The 18,438-nt window shown below is 35.5% G+C and overlaps 1 protein-coding gene across 1 annotated transcript in view; it reads left to right on the top strand.

The window, feature by feature from the left end:
• LOC126858493 (protein turtle-like) overlaps nt 1-18,438 on the top strand; it is a 205,807-nt gene that overhangs the window by 128,387 nt on the left and 58,982 nt on the right. The window contains exon 3 of the mRNA XM_050608867.1: nt 4,564-4,772. Within this exon, the coding sequence (XP_050464824.1) occupies nt 4,564-4,772 (209 nt within the window). The remainder of the gene's footprint in view (nt 1-4,563; nt 4,773-18,438) is intronic.

The raw sequence follows: 18,438 nt of genomic DNA, 5'->3' as shown, positions 1-18,438 counted from the left end.
TTCTCTCTCGCTAATAATAAACGTAATAATAATCATTCATCGATCGGCAAAGCATAATAGTCGCTTTGCGTTTGTTATGTTAATATTAAATATAACGTTATATTAATGTTAAATATAACAAAAATAAAATATCGTTAACATTTTTTTTTTTTTATATCGATCCGAAAATCATCAGCGCGTTTTCCATCGGAAGAGGATTCAAAGTATGTGTATACGAAAGTAAATAAGCTTCGGAAGTTAATATTCGATTGCTTATCGGATAAATTTGCGCGCGATAATGGATTGCGTTTTCACGATTTATCCGTGTGAGTGGAACTGAATCTTCTTCGTGAAATTTTGAAAGTAAATAGAAATCGGTATTTGCATGCGATGAGTGCGTAATAGTTGGTGAATGAATTATTCCATAATTTTTTTTTCCCATTCCGCGCAAACATGAAGCATGATCGAGACAATTTCAAGCGTGAAATTGAAAAAGGATGCAAAATTGTATCTCGTCTTTTTTGAGCGAGCATAAAACATATTTTTAGAAAAAAATTATTTCCTTGACATCATTACTGTTGCATTGTTGTTGTAAAAAAAAAGAGAACCATAAATTTTTTTTTCTATTTTTGCCATGTTTTTTTTTATATTTTTTTGAATAAAGAGAGGATGAGATTCACGGGTGATGTTTTTTAATCATTGGAATAGATTCCGCACGGAAAATTATGTAGATTAAATTTCGCGGTTGTATTACACAACTGTTACCCGCCACGTGACACACATACTAATGACGGGAGAGTAAAGGAACAGCGTACAATCGAAAATAATGTATGCGATTGAAATGCACGTTTAAAAAAAGAAAAACAAAGAGGGGAGAAAAAAGTAGCAATGCGATGATGTTCCGATGTTATATTTTGCGCGTGCACGTCACGGCGCCCCGTTATTCGGGGTAACGCAAACAAATTTAAATGTTTCGTATGATTTTGCAGCAGATTTTAATTACCCATCACGTGTCGGCCATCAGGTCGTTTATGCAATGTCGACGATACGGCCACACCACCACGGTTTTCCGAGTTGGTCAGGGAAAATGCGATGAGCGAGCTGGATAACGAAATTTCGTGATAGTTTCATCGACGCGCAACGTTGGCTTGACGTCTTAACTGAGTTAGTCCCGGCAGACAATAAAATTGCGTCCACCTAGTTTCCCTATCGCAACGTGATTTTTCCCCGGTTTAATTTTCCGCCTCATACTGTGAATTATGCAGAAAACAAACAAATTATTTTTTATCTTGATACTTCGTTGATGTGCCCGATAATAGAATTAATTACTTTTCTATTAATTATTTATGCTTCATATTAAAAGCCTTATTAATTTTTAATATTAATTATTCTTGTTTCACTTTTTAAAATATTTAATTTAATATTGAAGCATCATAATGAATTAAGCATCTGCATATTAATATCATATTCTTGCACACACACACACATGTTCATTTTAATGTTATTTTTCTATATATCACAAATTTATATATATTTATAATAAAATATGATATTAAAGTAAAATATAAAATAATAGAAAAAAATTATAAATGAAAATTTGCCAGGTAAATCCATTTGAATAGCTGAAATAATAATTCAATTCTGCAGCTTTCTGTTAATTCATCTGCAGTCAAATCTTATTTTAGATATACGTTTTTTAATAAATTATTGTGTATAGCATTGTGTGTATATAATACTGCATAAACAAATCTCTCTCCCTCCCTCCCTCTCTCTCTCTCTCTCTTTCTCTTTGCAACGCAGATTAGCGGTGGCTGTAATATTTTATATTTCAACGCCGTGCTGCTTAACATGCGACTCGCACCCCGCCTACATCATTATCCACTTCCTTTTATAAAAAAGCAGACATATCATATAACGCTGAAATATTTTCTGAATTTTAAAGCCTTTTCAAATGTTACAATATATATATACCAAAAAAGTTAGTCACGCAGTAGCGCCAGTGACGCGGATCTTAAAAGCAGAAAAAATAGCAACGACATGTAAGCGGATTTGCTCTTTCAAATTCCGCGGAGATACGCATTTATTCGCGGCGCGAAGTGGAGGATATTACGATTTTTCAACAATACAATTGCACGAATAGAGAATATAAATGTGACGTGGATTCGGAATTTGTGTTTGGAATGCTGATAAATCAATTATTATACAAAACTAACAAGGTGACATACATATTTGTCTGCGACAAATTCCGTCAATTTTCTACGTTATCCATCGGTATATTATCCGCAAGAAAATTAATCGAATATATTTGTGTCAGATATTTTTGTAAAAATTATTTGTTCCAATAATAAGATTCTAACATCAAAAATGTGATGGGTAAATACAGTCAGTTTGACAACGAAAATATTTATTGATCTTTGAATGTGAGATATAAAATCATATTTGTGATATTTAATGTTCAAGAAATTTGCTTTTATATTTTATGATTTATGACCGGACGCATTATGAAATCGGCAAATATTCGTAAATTTAAAACTATGGAATCCGTGTGTCATATACGTCATATAAATCATTAAACAGTAATTAACGGCAAAAGAGAGTGCAATCGTGTGAAACAAAATCAATTATGGCAGTATAATTATTACAATTTAATAGCGTTACGGCTTGAAATAATGATTGCGGTAACGATCATTGGAGGAACTTTAATTATGTGCCAATTACATCGACCGCGCTGATAACGCGGACGGGCTAGAACGCGATTTAAACTATGTGGCGCGAAATCCCTTGTGGATTTTAATTTATTCCTTCGTGTCTCTCTCTCTCTCTCGACTGATGAATTCATCCGTGACCGCTGGCCGTGATAGAACAACGCTGATAAACATTTAATCGTAATTACCGCGGTAATGACATTCGCTGTTAAAATAGCCGTTCGGTATCATATATTTTTCAAAATATTGAGTCACCTAAATGATAATTGACGAGTAACACATACTGATGATCTACTGTTGAAATCGGAATGGATGTCATCGAAATGTCATTTCGCCGAGATGGCTTTGCGATTTTTTCGCCGTCAAATCAGAAGCTAACAATCAGAATTTCGATATTCGCGACGGAGACGTGGACTGATGATGAGCAACTCGACGATATGAGAGAGGACATTTTTTCGTTAATTTATTTACTATCTCACATATTGCTTTCGCGTATGTACTTTGAAATGCACTTTTTCAATTATAAATTAAGATCTCTCTACTGAAATAATATCATTTAATATTAATAAATTGATATGACGTTGTCATTTTAATATCATTATTTTTACTAAAAGTTTAATTAGCCAGAAAATATTTATATTTTTATATTAATACGCAGAAATTATGAATCCTTTTCAATATATATTTTTGTTCAGAAAATATATCAACAATAAATAAGTGGAAAAAGTAATTTGGAAAAAATCTATTAAAAAAATAATGCGTTAAAAATAGGTCACTCTTTTGTCGATACTTTTCTATTTTTAACATTTACGTCTTATTTTTGTCAGATGGTATCTTTACAAAATTTTTTATATTATTTTCAATAGATCCGTTATATCGATTTAAATGCCTTTCAACAAGGCTTGTCTCTTTTGAAAAAATCTCTTGCAATAGAAACACGAAAACTTCATTATATGATGAAATCTCGCAAAGAAAGAAAGCGCGAGAGAGAGAGAGAGAGAATGGAAGAAGTGGAAAAAGTGCGAAAAGTTTGCAGTTCGGCGAAAAACCAACGATGTGACATTGTGGCAACGGGAAAATCTCTGTTTTACAAGAATCGGTTTTGCTTCCGTTCCGCTTGTTCAATGTAAACATTCGCTATGTTTTGGTTGTATAACAATTTTCGTAACAAGTATTAAACGTGTTTTATCTACCGTAAAATTATCCTCGCCATAATTCAACGAGGCGGCATCGCGGCTCTTTTCAGGTAGATATTTTTACTCGCGTGCTTATTATTGCGCTTGACACATATCGTAAACCGTACGATACGGTATTTCGAAAAATCTGTCTGTTGAATTATGTACATACATGACTGGACAGTTGACTGCATCATAAAATATTTTCTTGTGCAAGATAGTTTACATGTATAATGTAACATTTTGCACGGCCTATTTTTTTTTTAATGATATTATAGAAGCATTTAGCTCGATGCGTGTAATTTTATTTGCATTTTTTAATTTCAACGAAATTTAATCCTTTGTAATCTCTAAAGCGTGAATAATCACATTATTATTATCATAATTATGTACTAAATTGATTTGCGCATTACATACGTATTTTAATATTATTAAAAAAAAAAGTAAGAGGATTTATAACCCATTGATATATTAATGCGATCGAACTATCTATTAAATTATTGTTGATACGTGATACCGGAAGCTTCCTTTTATTATTAGAAAACAAGAGAGGAGAAGAGATTACGCGTCCATTACAAGCACATCCATTATTGGATAGATTATGCATTGTTAGAGAAGATTAACGTAAAACGATAGTTCATATAAGCCTATATGCCATGCTCGATGAATTACTAACATAATTATATTTGATTTTTCTGTTGCAGTATCGATGCTAGAAATCGAGAATTCGGTATCGCGGAAAGATGGTCAGACGATACTGTGTTCTCGCATCGCGCATATTTCACGATGGACAAAAAACCAGCGCTGTTGTCCATCGAAAACACCAGAGAGGAAGACGCCGGTATCTACAGATGCCGTGTCGATTTTCAAATTGGCCAGACAAGAAACTCTAAAGTCAATTTAACAGTAATCGGTAAGTTTTTATTCTCAAGTTATTTGATATGTCAATGAAAAAAAGCAAATCAAATGTAGAAGGTCGTTCTCTCCAAAATGTGCATTCAGAGACGTTACATGAAACGGTACGTTCGGTCGATAGATAATCAACCAATATAATTATTCGTAAACGGTTCTCCTAGTTATCGATTTAATTAGGCTTGTCCAGTGAACTAATTGGGCATAGCTTTGCTTCAATTAGATACACGCTCTCGCGCGATTACAAAGTTTTTGCGAGTCATCGTCAAAGAGCCCGAAGTCACGTCTCCACAATGAATGGTAACATAAATCCAAGATGGAAATTGGAAAGCATTTTTGCAACTTTTCACGTCAGATACACTTTGATGTTTTGCAATCGGGACGAATCAATCTTGAATTAGATTGACAATTTTCATTTCGGATTTATGTTATCATTATTTGAAACGGGATAATTCCTTTAGCTTCTTATTTTTACTTGTAGTAATGAAGAAATGTTTCAAGAAGGTCGTTTCAAGTAAGCGAGGCCAATTGTAACTTTGTCGGAGTTTCTCCCTGTACATAATTACGTATCTCATTAATATCCAATTAGCCGCTCGAGCGCTAATCGAGTCGCTCGACGTACATTACGATTATGTTAAAAATGACACGAAAGTTTTACAAGCTTCGCATAAAGTATTGCCTTGAAGTTACGAGTCGTCGTATTTTTGCAACTTTATAAAACTTTTGTAAAACCATCATATTACAAGAGCTAAATTTTAAGATTGATTTAAAGATTATTGCCTAAAATCACTGAAAAATATTTTTTCTGAAATTAAAATCCTTTAATATCTAAACACATCAAGTAAACCGTTTTCGTGTGAAGTTATAAACCAACACGCAAACGATAATTTTTTTTTATAACGATAAAATTATTTCTTTATAATTCTTGTAAAAATATCATTAAATATATATATATATATATATATATATATATATATATATATTGGTTAAGAAAGAGAAAAAATATTTACATAAATTATTTTAGATATTAATAATTAAAATTTTATTATGAATTCTATTTACCTTGTCCTATATATTTCTCAAATTCAAATAAAACTTTTTAATGAAACTTTAATTATTGTATACATAAAAAAATGTATTTTAAATAAGTGAGTTTAAAAAAGGCATCTTGCCCTTTCCCAATTAAATCGTAAACTCTGATAAAAATGCTAATTAGAAAATAGTATTTTTTTAAATTTATTTTTTTTTAAACTACATTTTAATATTACGCCTCATTTCCAACCGCATTTCCCATTGTCGTTAGACGTGACGAGCATTTTCAGCACGCTAACAATAGAATCATAAAACGACGATTAAAGCAACGTAATAAATTCGAAATAAAGTAAACGGCCATTGGGGCAAAGCGAGCATACGATGCCGAATAAAAGAAAAAAGAAAGAGAGAGAGAGAGAGAGAGAGGCGACCGAGAGCAAAGACCAGGAGGAGAAAAAAGAATCCAATTAACAATCCTGTTGAAAAGTTATGGAAACGCCAACGAATGAACGTGCGTCACCTCCGGGATTCGCCGTTGACCGGCATGCGCTAAGGAATTTTTCCCGCGGGATAATTAACTCCTCCTGCTCCCTCCCGATCCACCGACATTTCGCACGTCCCTACTAAGAGCCGTGCTTACTCGTAGACACTTCAACCATAGATAAAGCTTTTCCAGATGAACGCCAATTAACGTGCCTTTACTCCCATCGCGCTTTCGCAAGCAATATTGCATATTGCTCTCTTTTTTTTCCATATAACATAATAACTAACTAATGACTCGATAATAACGGCTGTATATTTTTAACGATTCGTCGAAAAATATAAAATCAATTTACAATCGACACAGATTATATTTCTCTTTTTTTTTTTTAATAATAATTCTAAAATACAAACAGGAATAAATATAGAGAAAAATACAGTAAAATCGGATACAGTCAAACCGGATATCTCTGTTTCTTCGTGATAAGTGCTATTCTCTTTAGGTAACTCGTGTTAGTTGTACATTGATGCTACTATTATTTTAAGATAAACCGTGCCCACGTGCACACAATATTTCTTTTTTTGGGAGAAATACAAAATTTTTGAGCCAAAAGAAGATCGATATTGTGGCAACAATTGAATTGTTGTAGACTTTTTCTACAGAGCTTTTGCTTCGGTAAATGCAGCATTGCTTTCTGTACACATTAGAGAATATATCGCAGTAGTTTTGATCGTCATTTTACACATCGGAATATACAGCCGCCATGTTTGTTATTTTCCTAGTATACAAAATCAGGTACCTACACCTTACTTTCTGATTTTCTGTAGAAAAACAAATCCAAAAAAATACCCAGTTTTATCCTACTTTCTCCTATATATAATATATATATATATATATATATATATATATATATATATATATAACATTCAAATATAATTTTTAACGGAGTAATGAACCCATTTAAACAATAATGATTTTGAAAGATATATAATAAAATCATATAAGACATATAATCTTGATAAAGTAAATGTTCTTATTAATATTTAATTAAATACTACTTTATTGTTAGCTGAACACAACGTTTAATTGAGATTTATTGTAAACTAAAATTGGGTACTATAACATTTCACAGTTTGATCGTCAACAATATCCTTAAAAGGATACATAAGAGAGCGACAGAACATTCAGATACATATATGATATAATCACTATCTACACAAAGAACAAGTGCTTGCGATGTAGGCAAGAAACAGTACGCTGTTAAACATTACATTCGAATTTATTAAATCACCTTTCTTTAGACCCATCGTGTATTTGCACATTGCAGCCTTGTCAAAGACCCGAAGAAGAAAGTGCACCGAACAGACGAAACAAAGACAAAGAGCGAAAAGCACTGGAATGATGCACGATAATATCAAGACAGTTAGTGAATGAGAATGAAAAGAAGAATGATTCGATCATTAGCAGTGTAAATTTGTTTTTCTTGAGGCAACACGTTTTATGTTTAGAGACATATGATAGACAACGGATCAACCGAGCGCGATATATTATCGATCGAATTATATCGAATCGTTTATTATTTGACGAATAATAAATTTAGAAAATAAAAAGATGTACTTTTATTTTAAAAATATTAATTATATATAAATATTTATTTCTAAAAAATCTTATTGATTTTACAAAGGAAAGAATTGTAATTATACTATTTTAAAAATATTAATGTATAATGATTTTTTTTATTGATAAAAATATTTACATTTCCTTTTGAAGTGAAAATATATATATATAATTCATTGTATTGTGCAGAATTTAATATTTTTCCAATATGGAGAAGACAGCGTCAAAAGAAATTCTTTTTATCAACGCTACAAACATTTATAAAAATATCCAGCTCGCCATATTTTCCGCCGAGGATACCGGTGCCTGTATCACGACAGCTGCCCAAGTTGGTGTATCGAGAAACTTTGTATTTGACAGTGGTTTCTAGCGAAAAAATAAAAAGAATAGAGGAAAAAGTGAAAAGTTTTGTACAGTCAACGGGCAGTAGACCTTCGGCTTGAAGTTAAAGCTTCGGTAAACGAGGGCATTTATCGTACCAAGACGGTGCCGTCCCATTTTCGAGGCCGAACGCGAGAAATACAAGGTATTCCAGTTCCGAAAGTATAGAATGTAATTCGATAAATTTTCCGCGAGAAACCGATGATTTTCCGAATGGCATACCTCGCAATTTCTGTCGGCCAATATTGACATTTCAATATGGATAACACGCACGTGCGAGTAGACATAAATTTTGTACATTTTATAATTTTGCAAATTATTGACAACGTATTATCGGGAAATGTTTGCAAATATTTTATTGCATATTCTTTAGTAATTATTGGATTAATATTTGGGATTAATTCATTGTTGAATTATATATAATAATACGTAATTTAATTATAATATAGTGAAACGAAATGATTTTCCCCGTATTTAATTTTATTATAATTACGGACCAATTTCAAAATTGGCTTTTTCTCTGTGTTGTAATAAAAAAAGGAAAACGATTCGAGAGAGAGAATACAATATTCAAAAAGCCGATCATCGTTCATGTATATATTTATCAGTTTTCGTTTAAGCAGAGATATTATATCATGCTTTAGGATTTTATAAAATACGAGCGACGTGAAGATAAGGTGGTTCCCGAGTAACAACGGGGGAACCAGAAATCGGTACAAAAACTCTAAAGAAATGGTGGCTCTTCGCATTAAGACTTCCTCGAAGTCGAGGTACAGAGAACGAGCGCATTTATCTTCTTGAACTGTTGTTTCTTTAAAGTAAAGAAAGAACGGAGCGGAAAAAGCTGCGAGAGCAGTTTTTTTTTTTCCTATAAAAAAGATGATACATAACTTAATAATATAATATCTAATACCGTCGTATGTTTGCGGATTCGCCGTTGAGTTTTACGATATATGCAACTTTGTAATTGTGATAATTGAAACCTTGCGCAAACGGTAAACAACTGCTCGCGTCGTTTCCTCGGGATGGGAATGTAGTTATTTCATTCTGTGAGCATCACCCTCGCGTTTGTGACGTGACGACGTAACACACAAGCCCTGTGTGACATTGTCTCACCTCGCATCTCTTCGCGCTATTTGATATCGTCGAGTCATGGAAACTCCATTTCCGACAGTTGTTGACATTCAATGATAAACATGGGGGAGGGCGCATTTATATCACCATTAAGGAAAATATTCTGTTTCAAGTGCGCGAAATATAGTGCCGCCACAGCCGCTTCTACTACATTATGATTAATGCACACCGACCATTTAAGAGTTTGTTGTATATACTCGCCTCCTGATTAACGAGCAGTTTACCTACCGCGATGCTTTGTCATAGTTAAGTAAAATGGTTACGGACGAGGTAACATAGAGAAAAAGAAGCCGATCTAAAATTTTGATTTAGTAAAGCAGAGGAGATTCTGTATGCGATTAATATTCTACTTTTTAAGTTTTCGAAAATTTGGACTGTTATTCTATCTTTCACGCAATTTATATTTATATGCATAAAACCGTTCTGCATAACAATCGTACATAAAGCGACAAGATTTATTAATCGACAAATTTTGGAAAAAACTTTGATTAATGATATTAAGACGGTGCCGCGAATGCAACTACTATATTTAAATTATGGATAGTTTTGTAAGAACAAGATAAACGTCTGAATAACGAGATGAAAGAAAATCGTCCTTTCGCAGAAAAACAATCTCTCGACTTTTTCTCATGGTTAAAATTTTCGAACGATAAATTATTCGCTTTTACGAGGTAAACAAAAAAAAAGGAAAATTACAACGTACTCTCTCTCGTCTTTTAAAAAAAGAAGGGCCGTATCATTTGGCATGTTTTTATGCGTGAAAAAACTTGTACGTTTCGCGGAGATATCCGTTATGTTGGTGTCAGTATCACCGGTGTTCGACTTCCGATATCGGAGCAACAATGTGACCAATTCTTCTCTGCTCGGTTACGTAAACCAGTGCGGAGTATCGAGTTCGGCACAAAACAACAGACGTAATGTCGGATCGACAGCCAGTCGATACGCGATAGCACCACTCGACTCGTGTAAATCTGCTATAAGTTCACTCGGCCGCAAGCGTATTCTTAGGACCCTCGGTTTATTGGAAACCGTAAGTCGGCACGTTGAATGAAGAAAAAAAAAAGAGAGAAGTGCTGATGAAACGTGTTAGTCTCGGAAGTTATATTTACTCGAATCAACTCTCTTTTCGATGAGTGGATGGAATTACGTATAGCCGGACGAAATAAAAAGCAGTCAAGTGCGGAAGTATAAACTTTTCAGTGGAAGCAAGAAACATTTTATCCCTGTAAAATCCGACGTCATATCCGGGGAAGGTCTTTTAAGGAAATAATATCTTGAAAGCTCTCAGACACAAAGGAGATGGTGGATCGCATCTAACGCACCGTGCGATAAAGAGATAATACATCGCAATCAGTTTTAGCCAGCTTGAAATCAGGATAAAATTTAGGTACGATTATTTCCCTCGTAATCCGTGAATTTTCAACGAGAATAATTATTTTCAAGATTATGTTCACTCGCGTTTCGCCTCTTCCTTCGCCTCAGATTTTAATGGATGCGGCTTCCAGTAAAATCTGAAAATATATATTATACATCGCGTTATAATGGTCAGGATAAAAATTAACAGCGACGATAACCGTAAAGAATGAAACTAAAATAATAATAATTTTAAAGCGGATTATAAGAATTCTCTCCCAACCCGAGCCGACACTCTCGTCGGAACCTGTTCGACCCTTCTTTCCTTTTATATATATATATATATATATATACCTAATATATGCGCAAGAATATACTATAAAATTGGAGACATTATTCAAATGATTATGAACAAGAGAAATCATATATAAAACATTCATCTCATAATTCGATTACAATATTATAATCTTTTCTACAGATTAGCATTTTAAAGCAATTTTGTAATAAAAACGATATAGTAGCAATTAGCATATAATAATGTTGTTGGTTAGCACATTGATTACATATACATTATTATATAAAAAAAAAAAAGTATTAAAATATTAAAATATGATCATGAAATCTAGCAAATTCTTCCGCATAATTTTCGAAGAGCGGAAATCTAGCTTACTGGATACGTTCGATTTGTTCGAAAGTTACGAATGGAGATCCATCCCGGGAGGCCCAAAGTTTTCAGTAACCCTGCTCTTGCTCAGATTGTTCTCCCGAAAGGTAATTGATCTGGATTTGCCCGCTCGCGCCTTTCTCGCGAACTTTTAATAGTATTTTACTTCTAAGCTCGTGCTCACACACACACACACACACACACATACACACGGCGCGCACACACACGGTGTCTTGCTGGTGAGCGACTGATGTATCCACTTCAGCGGGAATAAGATTCCGTCGATCGGGGGCCCGCGGGAACCTTTCCTCCTCTCCTCCTCCCCCGCCCCCGTACTAACGGAAGAAAGGAAAGTTCCGTTTCCAAGCAAGAATTGCCGAAATTTCCTTGCTTACTCACTTACGCCGTAAATGCGACTTTAATGTCGCGGTCTTGCGGCGAACGCAGATTCGTTATACCGTGTGTGCGTCGCGCGAGTTCTCAAGACACCTTTATCGGGTGAGTATTTTACCATGTTCCGTTTCACGCCATTCTCCGACGATGTAAAGGAGGGTAGGGGAGGAGGGAGAGGGAATAACTTCTGGTAAAATATCTTTATTAAAGTCCCGAAATGTATAGCGATGCGTGCGCGGCGTTGACGGCGGCCCTTGTAAAGCGTACGACGCCTCTTGTGGTAGCCGTGAGGGACTGTTACCTTCCACCATTACTTCGTAGCGAGATTACTATATTACTCCGCTACAGACGCGAGTATCTCATGTTACTTTTAATTTTGCGAAGCGGAGATGAGTTCAAACGAAACGGACAAGATAGATGTCGGATGAAAGTGCACGCATAAATTTTATGCGGTACTTTTTGCGGTGCCTCTGACGTTCTTAAACCAGAGTGATGCGTAACTTTCAATGAAAGGATTGCTCTACATATAAAACTTGGAATTTTTTTTTTTTTATTATCCCTAGACTGTATGGTAAACACTCATTCGCGAAATGAGAGGGAGAAAGAGAAATTCAGTGGATAAAACTCGAGCTGCCTCGTATGGCTTGAATTTGAGATCCATTTTTCGTGATACCAAAATTTTCCCGAATGATATACAAGCTGGTTTTCCCTACGGCGTACTAGCAAAAAGCTCTCAAGCAGACTGCGACATTTTTCATTTTTTAAAAATTTAATTAAAGATTTAATGAGATCCAAAGAATTTTAACAGAACGATGTTTTATCTACAGTTATTCTATTGTAATATTTCTCTCGTTTTCATATTACTAATTTAATGATTATGACATTAAATTATTACGACTGCAGAATAATGTAAAAGTACGGCACGATCATAGAAAGCATTAATCCATTTCTGAAATTGAAAACTGTCAGCGCGCACTCGCGCGCGTACGTGCGTGCGAGATAAAACGTGCACTGAAGTAAATACGAGGCGGAGGAGAGAGTGCAATCAAGTTTTTAGTTTCTATTGTTTGTTGGCACTGCGTTGCAAACAGGTTCGTAAATATAACCCCCGCCACACGAGAAGCGGAACAAATTAGTTAGACGAAGTTAATTGTCGCAATGCTTGACATTAAGCGTCCGTTTATTTTATGGAATTGAACGTTGTGATAGAGAAACGCAATGCGCGCGCGCAATGAAAAATTGCGGCTTCGCGGAGCGCGCGCTTATCGTCATAAGTCTTCCGGAGTTTACCCAACTTGGAGTTTCCTTCCGCTATTTCTACCCGAATCATTTCTTTCCCGCATTTGTTACTCGGAAATATTAGTTTTTTTGCGCACCACTCGCCCGATTGTCTGCTTGATGAATCGACTCGCGATGGAATACAACGCGATTCAGAAGTTGCGCATTTCCTTTCGGCTCTACTACTATTGTTCGATGAATTTTTGTGTCGATCTTTCTACCGCCAAGATTCGATTGAAAACTTATGTGATTGGAAAGTAAATATTTTCTTGATTAAACCGCAGATTGAAATTCCATCAAAATAGCGTGTGTTTAAAACAACTAGAAGATATCATTTCATAATTTATTTATGCTATTTACATCTTTTTCTATGCGTAAAAGATATCTTTGCAAAAATAATTTTTAATTATTATAACTCCAAAACTTTTTTACATATATATACCTTGTTTCGTGCGTGTGACTTGTAGTCTTTTATTTTGAAAAAAAAAAAAAAACTGTATAGAACAGTCGTAGTTTAATATGTACTATCAACGATATCATTCAGGCATCCAAGTATCGTACGCTGCGTCGTAAAACAACGCAATAGCACTATTTCAAAAACGGAGTCATAAACTACGGCTATTTCGCATTCATCAGATTTGAAAAACGCTTGACTTTTGTCTTAAAAGGCGACTGAAATCGATCGAAGGAGAATGCGTGTTCGAATATGTAGACCTTTTTCGAGGAGCCGGTCTTTTTCTCTTTCCTCTCGTTCTCGGAACGTGAATAAAGGTTAAGCGACTCCGGGAAGACTCTTTCGAGTTGATGAAGCTCACGGTGCCCGCTTAGCGCCAAGACAATAACAGTATACGGTCGGATGTAATGGAACATAAAGAAGAGCGCGCAGCAACGTACGAAGCGATCTCGGATGGTCCGACCAATCTCGCTGCTGCGAGAACGTCCGAAAACGACGTTCAAATTCTATTGCACGTAATGTTGCGAGGCCTTAATCGTTTTGATCCGACTTCTCCACCATTCTGGTAAACACACGGACGAGTCGGAAAATCGCAATACGTTGGCGCCAGGAACGTGACGACGCTCTTATCGAATCTACGCCTTTACTCACCTCGACCAATTCTTTCTCCCTCTCTTCTCCTCTCTCCTTCCTTCTTCGGAAATAGGAAAATAAAGAAAATAATTGCTCCGGGTTTCTCATTCCTTATTCCATTCTTCGACTCTCCGCCTCGCTTTTTCGTCTTCCATGCCCTCCATTATCTTGAAAAACTGAAAGATTCGAGAATGAAAGAAAGAGAGAGAGAGAGAGAGAGAGAGAGAGAGCGCCCGGAAGCAGCGTCCGGAAGACTAATCGACGCGCTCAAGATCGGTTAAGTAGAGGACTGGAGAGCAAACGAATATCTCTCGTATACTCTGATGTTAATTTCAACGAAGAGAATCGACCAAGGGAGAATAGCAGAGGATCGGAAAACTCTCGGCAAATTATATTGGCGAGGCGCTCGGCTTTTCAAGTCGTTTCTCTGCAAGTCTTATGGGAAACGCGATCGGACAGGGGCGGTACGCGCGAAAGTCATTAAAGGAATATACTTATTCCGCTACCGGCCGACGAAGCGCGGAATTATCGATCGCGTCGCCAGCCAGCGAGAGCACTTACGTGTATCACGTTTCTCACAAGAAATTCCATTTAGTAGTTCTTAGGTTGGAAGTATCACGCCATTCTGATTTAAAAACGGCTCGAAGGATATACAGTAAAAAAAAGAGAGGGGATTGCAGAATTGCATAATGTTATCGAATAGCAAGGCGCGACGATGTATCTTGCCTTATCTGCGTTATTCTTGTAAGGAAAACGCGATAATATGTTACAGCATCACAGGAATTAACAAAAATATAAAAATACGTTAACTTTGCGTTATATCATCTATTGATATTGACTCTCTGCTTTTATCTCACGCTTTTATTCATTTGCGGTCTTATGAGAACGTATGAATGAATCGATGACATGAAATATAATCGTCGAGAAACAAATGTATTTTCGAAAATCGAGGATTTGAAGTCGAGCGCGAATATTGCCGTGCACCGCCAATCACATTGTGCATTCAATCGCAATATGTAAAATAGATTTCTTATCGCCAAGTTTCGTATAAGTGAATCCATCAAAACTTTTATAAAAGTTCCGGCAAGACTGATGAGTTTCTCTCCTATCGACCTACCTCAATGCCGATTCTATCTAAGCGCTCCATAGGATTAACCGAGTAGAATCTGAAACATTCAGCTAAGAAACTTTTCGGACGTCTCTTGCTCTGAGAGATTTACGTATATAGCCGGAATATCAACGATTCAATTGAATTCCTCCTTACATCGATTGCTATGAATTGCTCTCAATGCATATGTATTGCATGAGTATGTAAACAAAATTATTATAGTAATAAAAAATTGGTACTAAGATGAGATGATAAGCGAAAGAGAGAGAGAGGGTAGTATTACATGATAGATATTATATTATATATTGTCCTTATATTATATAGATGTTATATTACACCGTGATTTTTGCTTAACAGAAATAATCACCCAAATCAAAGCGCATCGGCTTATTTCCGGAAGAGAGAAAAATTTCAGCTAGACGTGCTGCGTAAAAAATGACATTGATTTTTCAATGGTAAAAATAATATATTTGGCCGCGACTCGTACATTGTACATCGTACAGTTCTATCCGTCGATGTCTGTGCACACTGCATAGCCAGTTTACTACAGTATGATTAATTATCCTGACGGTTATATACGGCCGATACACATTGTCACCAGCGCGCAGAACAAATACGTTCGATACAGTGTTGACAGTGGATTCGGAGCACGGTGCAATTCACATACACCGAGTATATCCGGCTGATATCTGCTAGCAGTTCGCGGCCGCGCTTTGATCGCGTGGATACACATCCGCAAATCGGAGGCAGGATATTCGCGTACAACGTCAAAATTAAGATGACGCGATCTACCAATGTTTGAACGACTGGTCTCCTGCCATCGTGCCGCCGCTGTTCAAGCTGCAGTCGAGTTTCGAGGCCACTTTACACGTACCGCTACTTCAATCTTAGCCGACAAAAATCTCTTTCCACGGCGCGGAGGACGTTTTGGCACGCACAAGTCGGCGAAAAGTTGCCCGCTCGCTCGCTCTGCGGTTCGTCGCCTTATAAGAAACACTCTCTTGGAACGGAGTTGGTGAAGAAGGTCCGCGACGAAGCCGGACGGGAAGTTGCCGCCGACCATCGGAACAAGAAACGTCATCGCTGTAACGATCGCGAACTCTCCTTAACGCGACATCCCATGATTTAGCGGCCGTCCTTTACAGCGCCCGCTTGAATCTCGACCACGGATCACTTGTGTGTGTACGTTACGGAACAAAGAATTTTTCTTGTAACGTGTACTCGGTCACGCGCGACGTTTTATTGGAAACGACAATCGAACACTCTGATGCAACAACTACATTGATATTGACAAAGTAAAGAGAGTTTGAGAATTTCGATTAACCTGTCGCAATTGACTTATATTGATGTTGTGAACTTTTTGATTGTGCATATATCTATAGTTGAAACAAGATCTCTTGGGAAAATCAAATCTACAATGTGCACAGATTATTTTATTTATAATATAATTTATATATAATATCGAAATGCGTACAACTTTTTTTTTAGCATGTTTCATAAATATTATACATATACAGTTATTAAATATATATAGTTAAAAATTGAATAATTTTTCCGATATTTCGAATCCAGCATAACCTGAAGAAGATATATTGAAAATTATAAAAATATTTCTCGTTTATATATATATATATATATATATATATATATATATATATATTAATAATAAAATTTCCGTCATGTTTTACATGTCTAATTTTTGATTTCTATATATTATATATATATATATATATATAACGTTTTAGTTATTTAAAATATTAAACATAAAATATTTTATTAGTCGACTCAAAACGATTTGCAGAGATAGTGAAGATTTTAAAAATCACAAGTTTTTTACAATTCAAAGTAGCAGTTACCGCAAAGTTACCGCGTGTAATTTATTAAGCTTCTTTAAAGATATATAGGAATGTTCTTTCAGCGATGATATCAGCAATTAAACGTGCATTCCTCTGTACCTTATTTATTTTTCACAGTATTCGCGTAGTTTTCGTATTCCTTGATGGACGCGGTCTGTAAAATCTATGCGGAACTCACAAGTACCTTTCTCGAGCTCGACGAGAAATATTTGCCGTACGCTACGCCTTTCTTTAGACACGTTAGATATTTCCGTCAAGCATGAAATATACGAGAATAAAATATTGCGCGATATGGAGAAGTGTATCATTTTCCATAAAAAATAAAAGACTAGCCGTAATAGTCGCTCTGTCGATCTCGCGAATATTCATGATTCGATAAAAAAATTTCTTATTTTCCGGAGTCACGTTCGAGGGGTGAATCACAATTATTGTACAGAAAGAAAAATCAGAGAATTTTGTGCGTTGTTTTGTTTTGCAAAATTTTCTCATCGGTCACGGAGAAAGAACGTTCGCAGAAACGGCTGTGAGAATCATTTCGCTCGTCGTCACGTGTATTTAATTAAATGATATCGCGAGCGAGCGTATTAATCGGGCACGGTCGATTGGTTATGAGACTTATCTTGAATTGGCGTTGAATTATATAACATCCGCGCGCCCATTTGAATATTCATACGTGCGTGTGCAAGATAACGTACACGTGCCTCGCTTATACACGCGCTCTGCAACAGCGAATGCGGAAGCTTCGTTTGCTTCTCGCACATCGCTTTTTCGCTAATCGCGCACCGAGATAATTACGCCATCATCGAAACAGAAATTACGCGTTCTGTCAAAGGCGTGCGTGTGCAACGTGAGAATTACATTTCAGTCGATAATTAATTAAATAATTATGAACATCACGATGAACGGGGTCACAATAATGCGATAAAAGGAAATTAAGTTTGGAGTAATTATATTTTTGCATTCTCGCTTCTTCAGATATGTGACACATGACATGTGACATTTATTATTGCCGTGACATATATGTATTTTTAAAGTTTTATACATGATTTTGCCGCAACATCAGTCTAGATATTACAATCTTTTGTAATGAAAGAAAAATGTTTTTAATGATTTGATTTATTAATAATATAAATAATCTAAATAATGAAATGTCACGTTAATATAGGAAATCAAAGATTTGTAAAAAAATAATTTACAACATGTATTATACATGTTGATGATTGATTTAACCGAACCTTATAAAGCTATAAATATTTTCTTTAACAACTTTAAACTATTTTAAA

The sequence above is a fragment of the Cataglyphis hispanica genome, chromosome 25, assembly GCF_021464435.1.
Source record: "Cataglyphis hispanica isolate Lineage 1 chromosome 25, ULB_Chis1_1.0, whole genome shotgun sequence".
NCBI classification, from domain to species: domain Eukaryota; kingdom Metazoa; phylum Arthropoda; class Insecta; order Hymenoptera; family Formicidae; genus Cataglyphis; species Cataglyphis hispanica.
This window is presented reverse-complemented; position numbering and strand designations above follow the sequence as displayed.